An 8847-nucleotide genomic window follows, 5' to 3' on the forward strand; every position below is an offset into this window, starting at 1 on the left:
CCTGTATGTATGCACTGCAACACCGAGAGATCTGAGTGAAAAGGGCCGTGGAATGGGCTGAGTATGTGACCGTGAAATGGGCTGAGTATGTGACTATGGAAAAAGAAGCTATTTAACGGGCCTAACATTTTCACGTGGGCCAAATGGGGGTGCAGGTCTGGTAGGAAGTCCGCCCCAACTTCATCTTTACGGATATAAACGCTAAATTGTCAATATTCTGTATTTACAACTATTTAAAAAAGCTTACGTACGTATTTTATAACTCAGTTCAGGTACAATAATATCCTATGTCCTATGCTATATTGCTTTGAATTTTGAATTGCTTGATGAGCATACATTATCTTGCTTTTTTTTTTTTACAGAAAGTTAGGATTTTATTAAGCATTCAAATCCAAATCAATACAAGCTTGAATCGAACTAGGAACATTAAACCTATCAAACGTGCCTATCAAACGTGCGGCCAGACAGAAAATATGATTCCTTTTCCAACTGATGGGCAACCATATTAGCTGATCGCTTGACAAAAGATAACTTAACTTTGTTCAACCGTTGTAAGATACACCGACATTCCTCAATGATCCAACCAAAATAGGACCTCATGAGAACACAGCTTCTAACTACTTGCACCATCCTTAAGCAGTCAGATTCAATAACAGCATCATGCCATCCCCGTCTATCCGTCCAACTCAGGGCCTCCTTGAACGCCATAGCTTCTGCCTCCACCGGAGAATACGGACCTGGTTTGAACAGTGCTTGAGCTTCACATAATTCCCCCGCTGAATTCCTGGCCACTAATCCAAAACCCACACCACCATGATTTACAAAAACTGCTGCATCCACCGACACCTTGACTATATTCGATTGAGGCTTGACCCAAATAGTGGCTCCATCTCCTTCTACCTGGGGCTGAAGAGGAGTTACAAAAACTCTGTTTTGGGTTGCAATCCATTGTGCAAGATATTGCTCAGCTGCTGCAACTGTTCTGTAGAACCTTCTGTGCTTTTGATTCCAAACTAGGTCGTTTCGAGCTCTCCAAAGCGACCAACAGAGAGAGATTATTTCAACAAATTTATTCCTGTCCACCATGTCTAACAAAGAAACCAACCATGAATGGAAATCAGGGGCCTCTATAGGTTTAGTTCCCGGTAATAAAATCGACCAACATTGCTTAGCGTACTGACATTGCACCAGAAAATGCATGATGGACTCCTCCTCCTGCTGGCATGTTGGGCAGCTTGCTTGAACCTAAACCCTTTTTATATCGAAGCTGAGACAGAGTTGGAAGGGTACCTGATAAAGCTCGCCAAACCAGATGGAGAGCCTTTGGCGGTGCTTTTATGCTCCAAAGTGCTTTTTTTACTTGCCTTATCTCGTCTTTTTACTATATCCAAAATCAGATTATATCAAGATAAAAGAAAAAAAAGTACTCCCTCTGTCCCGTTGATTTATCTACATTTACTATTTACACGCATTTCGAGACTTCTATAAAATATAGTTTCGTAAAGTTTTTTTCTAATTTTTGTTTTGAATAAAAGTTTAAACATAAAACTTTTATACATGAATTTTTTTTAAAAAAATATATTATAGAATTATACTTTAAAGGAGTATTGAAAAGCGTGTCAAAAAGTGATGTATAGAATTTAATGAGACAGAGGGAGTACTAAATATTAAGATGCAATATGCATGTCATGACCAAGTTTTCAAATTATGAACTACGAGTGTTGATAGTAGAACTAGCTTAATACTTTAAATTATATGATATGCCGTACAAGCATGTGAACCTCCATCTTTCAAATTCCAGTGCAAACATCGTTAGGCTTGTCGTACAAGCATGTGAACCTCCATCTCTCAAATTCCAGTGCAAACATTGTTAGGCTTGTATAAATCATAGAAAATTGAGATAACTGTTTTACTAGACTTGCAACAAAAATAAAGGAAGAAATCTGTTATGTTTAACCACTTCCTCTTTATATGCGACCTCACGATACTGTTGTGAAAAATTAATCTAAACTTGTTTTATTATTTTATTATTTTAGTTAGTTGTTTTAAATTAAATAAATTGTCATGCTAGTCTCCAGGAGATGACTTAGTCGTGAGTTTATTTTCAGCATTATAAGGAGAGTCCAGTGTAGTGGAGAGTTTTTAGGAGTAGTGGTTAGCAACACTACATCTGCTATATATGCATGAATCCCTTTCAGTTTTAAGTATGGAAGTAATAGATAGTTTATTTTATTTTATTCTCTCTACGTAATATATATATCAGTTCTTTTTTCTACAGTTGGTATCAAAGCTCCAGGTGGTGTATGCCCAAATATCAACCCAAACACACAAACGTAACCATGGAGACAACCAAGACAAAAGAAGGCTCTGTGGGTTTAAACTATCCAATACTAACGAAAAGTAACTATACAACATGGTCCATGAAAATGAAGGTTTTCATAAAGGCACAAGGTGTTTGGGGTACGCTCGAAGGAGACCCAAAGACTGTTGTTGATGAGAGGAAGGTATAGATAGCTCTTGTAGCTATATACCAAGTCGTGTCAGAAGAAGTACTGCTGATTATTGCTGAGAAAGAAACCGCAAAAGAAGTTTGGGAAACCATTAAAATGATGTGTGTAGGAGCAGAGCGAGTGAAGGAGGCTAAGGTACAAACGTTAAAAGAAGAATTTGAGTCTCTTACCATGAAGGAGACAGATTATATCGATGATTTTTGTATGAAGCTGAGCGGGATAACAACTAACATACGGGTTCTTGGAGAAGTGATGGAGGAGTCAAGCGTTGTGAGGAAGATCCTACGTGCAGTCCCTGATAAATTTATCAAGATAGCTTCAAATATCGAACAGTTCAGTGACATGAAAGCTATGGCGGTTGAAGAGTTAGTGGGTCATCTTAAAGCTCACGAGGAGAGGATGAAAGACAGGTTTGAGAGCGCAGACAGACAACAACTTCTCTTGGCATCTCAGAATCAAAGAACTAGAGGTGGTTATTTCCGTGACAAGAGTGGGATCAGGTACTACAATTGTAACACCTTGGGACACTATGCGTCAGAACGTAGCAAATCATGACGGGAAAGAGAGAAGAGGCATGAAGTAAACATGGTAGTCGTCGAGGATGATGAACCAGCTTTATTATAGTCATAAGTTTAGTCATACGAGCTCAGTTTAATAGCCATACGGGCTCAGATTATTAGCCATACGGGTTTAGTTCAATAACCATGCGAGCTCGGTTCAATAGTCATACGGGCTCAGTTTAAAAGCCATACGGGCTAGAAGGATTGCACGAGACAAGTTTAGATTAAGGGAGAGATTGTTGGAAAATTAATCTAAACTTGTTTTATTATTTTATTATTTTAGTTAGTTGTTTTAAATTAAATAAATTGTCATCCTAGTCTACATGAGATGGCTTAGTCGTGAGTTTGTTTTCAACATTATTAAGAGAGTCCAGTGTAGTGGAGAATTTTTAGGAGTAGTGGTTAACAACACTACGTCTGCTATATATGCATGTATCCCTTTCAGTTTTAAGTATGGAAGTAATAAATAGTTTGTTTTGTTTTATTCTCTCTACGTAATGCATATATCAGTTCTTTTTTCTACAGATACTGGTGAATGTCATTAGAATATGTGTAATCACTTCCTCTTTATATGCGACCTTGCGATACTGGTGTATCATTGTAGTGATAGGCCAATTATAATCTGATTAACAAAACCTTCCCACAATTGTGTAATCAGATGGCGACCACATAGAGCGCACTAAAAGAGGCAATATGGATCATATTCATTGTCTAGGCATAACGTCAATTATTTTCTATTTCAAACGACGTCCAATACAATGTTGACAGTAACAATATGTATTTATGTAATGATAGTCCGGGCAGATCAGCCAGTGAATTCTTGCAGTTTCGACAACGTAAGAGCAACATCAACCTGTAATTTACCGGAAAGTTATATCAGAAATAAAACAACACTTCAGAGTAGGGCTTCCGATTTATACGAGGGGAGACTAAAATTACTAACCAGAGGAGCAAGTGCTTCTTGAGAATCTCTTCCGATCTTAGATGAAGCCTTTACATATTGCTCAACATAGAGATGAATAGTAGCATGCTCAGAACCCGTTTCAGATAAATGGAAAATGTACAAATGTAATTTTAACAAATACCTTGTAATCCTTGAACTATAAAACATAGACACCAAAGGTTAATTGAGCTTGAAGATTAGAAGGGGCTTACCAATCGTGATCCATCTTCAAAAAGATATCTAACACCTAAATGCTTTGAGATAGAGCCATCAACAAGATCTTTGTATTTGAATTCATCGGCATTGGAAACTTTTGACACATCTGAACTTATTCCTTTAACAATGCTACAACAAAAATATCAAATAAAAAGCTGATAAAATTTGTTGCCTTTCCAAAGTTGAAGGCATGGATTGATATATGAAGAGTCCACATTATCATGTTCTCTTTCTGTAACTATCATTTTCCAGAGCCCAATTGGCCAACATAACAACATTACTATTCGTTCTGGGAATTTTCATGGAATTTCATGAAGTGGATTGTACAAGGGCTACACCAAAATCTCATGATTACTTTGGCAAGGTTAAGAGGAAATTGCTTATAAGACGAGGGAATCTGGTTTAAGCTCTACCTTTTCTTGAATATTAAATCATCAAACAATCAACATAGTGCCATAATGTGGCCGCAAAGCATATCAGGACGTTGTGCAAAATCTAAAAACAAGAGGATAAGATGATTCCAATAACCATTTTTTATGGGAGTTTTTCAAGAAATGCTATGTCTTCTAAAAACATGAAGCAAAGGAAAGGCGTCAATATTTCATTTATTACAACAAACTATCTAATTTAATACATAAAGCATGAAGGACATCTCGCATCAAAATTAGCTAGCCATAGACAAATTCTATCAGAAATCTACAACACAAAAAGCATATAATACTTGCAGGAACAAACAAAACTAAATAAAAGAAAATTACGTTAATTGTTATAATTTATAAGAAACTAGCAGATATCACAAATTCAGATAAGCATACTCATTAACACTGATGAGAGAAGATTGCAATTTGATTAGGCGTACCATCAGTATGTTTGCTGCACCTGCATCAACATTCTTGAAAAAGCAGAAGTAGATAAAATCACCAATTTAATCAGTAAGATAAAAATCACTAATTTTAATCAGTAATGTTATTGGACACATATTTCTAGAAAGTATAGATCATTAAACCTCATAATCATATCGTGTATAATAGTGTCGTCCATACGTAGCCCAATGCTGATGAACAATGTCTTCAACAGTTACAAGCTTTCCTTTGCTGAAATTCTCCTTATTCTTGTAAGCAAGAATAGATAACCAAGCTAGTACAATCCAAATTCCATCCTTCTCATGTATATTATCTAAACCTATTATATGTAGAATAAGGATTATAAACTTGAATATTATAAATGCTACTTGATAATGTGTCAAGCGCTCGAGAGTATAAGAAATATAGAAAATTACTAGTTCTAAAATTTTCTTCTCCCTACAGTGAACACATACCAGCATCCATCAAGTTGCCAAAAAACTTCCATCTAGTGGGCACCTTAAATAGGGATTAATATCATTATGTCTGCATATTATTAGAGGGAAAAAGAAATGGCGGGCGGGGAGGACTATAACTAATTCAACATTTGTACAATAAATACCTCAAAGAACTTCAAGTTTAGATGCTTAGCTACATCATCAAGAGCAGCTGATGTAGGCATACTCCTGCAAAAACATATGACATCTTATGTTCTTTGGGTTTTTAAAATTTAGAAGTGAAGAACAAGCTATTCTGGAAAGTGATTAAACTATATCAAGATATGAGGATTAAGTTGTTAAAGATCAAATCATAATGGGCAAGAGTAATGAGGCATATGTGATGTGCCTATCACTGAACTTCAGGAACCAACATGCACAAGTAGACAGATAAACTCTTAAAAACAAAAGATCCTAGGGTGAGTGATAGAACCTGGCAACTTCCTTTAGACCAGATGAAAAGTAAGGTATTGATTCAACTGTATTTACAACAATAATAGCAACTGAATCAGACGGAGTCACAAAAAACTTGGCATTATGAAACAAAGTGGAAACTGAGAAGTGAAGAAGTCAAGAGTTGTAATAAATAACCAAAATAAGGCTATAAGCTACCTTTTACCAAGGAACATGTGACAGTCTGCATCACCATCAGTAGTAGCAGCACAAAATTCAAGTGGTTCATGTTCAGCCTGTGATTTACCCAACCCCATACGCACTACTAATTCATTTGCATAGGTCAGATTGGAATTTAGATGTCATCTGCCAAAATCCTCCTATTTGCAGAAATTCAACCAAAAGAAGAGAAACTAATTATTAAGGAACCAAACTGAACTCTGAACTACATGAGAAACAGTCAAGTAACTAAACAACCTCAAAAAACCTTTGGCATGCAGTTTAACAATGAGCTCTCCTGTGCACCAAGTTCATCAACAAATATGAGTCTAGCACAAGCACCAGAAACTCCATGAAGTGCATCATAACTAAGAATGGGAAAAGAAAAAAAATTAGGACCCAATATATAGCCCAAGGAATAACAAACTAAAGGAAAATGATTTCCCTAAATTCTGACCAAGCCACTAGCTAAATACCTAAATGAGAATTGGGGAGATGCAACTAACTTCTGGATAGACTGGAAATCAAATATTGACCTGAATATTAATTAACAAGCAATTAAGTGAAGGCATAAATTCCTTATATCAGGGGAAAACCAATTCAAAGAAATTAAATGCATCCATGTCGAGAATAACTAATACTATTCAAGTATCAGTGGATATAATTCCAGTAAGAACAAGGTAGTTTACTGATAACATACTTCATCAATTTCACATAATCACTTGCAGAATCGAATACATCAACATGAAAGTCACCCTCAGGACCCTCAAAGTTTGTTACACCAACTATATAGATATCCACCTGAACCACAAAAAATTACTGTTAGCTAACCATGTCTGTGTCATGTATGCAAATGATGAGATCCTTGAAAAAAAGGCAGATTATGAAGGTCATACATCAGGGAGGCCTTCAACAATCAAGCACTATTTTATTGTTTTTGTGTTCTCATAGATTTTGTCTGTAATTCCTTCAGGAGCAGGTCCACCATTTTCCATATTATATTTAATACCAAAGTCCTGTAAAAGTATGGGACAAAAATGAGCCTAGAATGTTGTCCGGTATGCAATAAAGCTGAAAGTGTCATCAATATAAGCTTCCCCTTATTGTCCATCAAAGGGAGCTAAAACTTGTGATACACTTTTTAAGTAAAAACAAGGTAGATATATTTTGGAATAGTAAAAATGGTTTAGATGTGATTGCTTTATCAATTCATTTTTAAGTTCAGATTGATATTTCCAAGATCACAAAGATTCAGGAAAAAGTTGGCTTAATCAAATTTATCTAAAAGGGAATATGCAGTACATTAGTATGTATGTGGGTTGGTTCCCAGTCAGCCCCTATCCTTTCTCGTATGACAACCGATACAGCAGTAGTTGATAGCATTCCATTTTGTCCAACCCATACACACCTTACTCCATTTGCAACTGCCATTTTGAATACTATCTGCCAGTTTTAAATGCAAACATTGTGCAAAAGGGTCAAAAAATCAGATTAAACAGTAACATTTTATAAGTTTGAATGGTAAAATAAAGTACCTGGATAGCCTTCTTCGAGTAGTAGCGTCCATCACCAGAAACAAAAAGTGTAGCACCTATTAGAAAATTGAAATATTATAGACAACATAACAATAGTTAGTATTCTAATCCAAACACCAATACTGTTTAATATAGAAGACTCATTGAACAAGCCTTTTGGCCCACAGAACTTCTATCAACTAAAAATTCATAAATTCTACATGACAGACCTCAATGAAATAGATCTGCTTAATTATAATTTTATAGTTCAATTCTGATTTGAATTTGTTCAAACTATTGGTCTGGGGGGATGCAATAAAGAACTTGTAAGATGAATAGGGAAAACCCCTACCTCTGACTTTATCTACTGAAAGGGCATTGAGGGTCGACTGGACAAAATTATACAAGTAATGAGGTCGTGTGCATATTTTCATCTGAAAGATACCACAAAAATATTGTCAACATATTAATAAATCACACCAATTAATAAGCACAAAAATCTAACATCCTTTTATTAAAAGATGTTAAGAAATAGATGATTCTCCATCTGAGCCTGATAAAATGATTCAATGAAAAGTGTAATTATACACAGGTACTGTTCCTATGAAGCTTGGCAAGCTCAACAAAAAAATCTTTTAAACTTTGCTGCTTAATTAATTGCAAGTAGAGAGTACAACACATATAATCCCACTCAAGAAAGACCAGACTTTTAATAGATTAAATTAACATAAGCCTGGGTATGCAAAGGAACTTTGTATAATGAACAAGGTCAAGTAAAAATTAGTAATTATTAGCTAGGAAGGTCTAAACACTCAAATTATGTGAAAATCAGTCCATTAGGCTATTATTGTTTTTTTTGGGAATGTCCAAAAATGATAACTCTCAATGATGTGTCTGTCAAGAACATATTATATGTATTTTTACTCCTGATAGAGCATTTGGGCTCTCACTTATTGTTGCCCAAAAAATCAGATCACATACTCTACTATCCCACGCTTCTCAAATTAGCTTAAATTTAATCCTGCGTGAGAATATATGTGAAAGACTAATTTTAGCAAATAAAAAGCAATATTACAGCTAAATAATTCTAGAGCTTCAGAACATATAGATAAAGGATTTTCTTTTGTGTAGAGAACTACCTTAAATCCAACAT

At 35.4% G+C, this 8847-nt stretch overlaps 2 protein-coding genes and 1 pseudogene across 2 annotated transcripts; 1 reads left to right on the forward strand and 2 right to left on the reverse strand.

Annotated features, from left to right (window-relative positions):
* Positions 1-435: 435 nt before the first annotated feature.
* LOC141680775 (uncharacterized) lies at positions 436-1086 on the reverse strand. The gene has a single exon (XM_074486901.1). It carries the CDS (start codon positions 1084-1086, stop codon positions 436-438), a length of 651 nt encoding a protein of 216 aa, XP_074343002.1.
* Positions 1087-2609: 1523 nt separating this feature from the next.
* On the forward strand, positions 2610-3065 carry LOC141680776 (uncharacterized). Its single transcript, XM_074486902.1, has one exon. It carries the CDS (start codon positions 2610-2612, stop codon positions 3063-3065), a length of 456 nt encoding a protein of 151 aa, XP_074343003.1.
* Positions 3066-3851: 786 nt separating this feature from the next.
* LOC141678955 (phosphoglucomutase, cytoplasmic-like) lies at positions 3852-8128 on the reverse strand (annotated as a pseudogene).
* Positions 8129-8847: the final 719 nt, after the last annotated feature.

This window comes from Apium graveolens, chromosome 8 (assembly GCF_009905375.1).
Source record: "Apium graveolens cultivar Ventura chromosome 8, ASM990537v1, whole genome shotgun sequence".
NCBI classification, from domain to species: Eukaryota; Viridiplantae; Streptophyta; class Magnoliopsida; order Apiales; family Apiaceae; genus Apium; species Apium graveolens.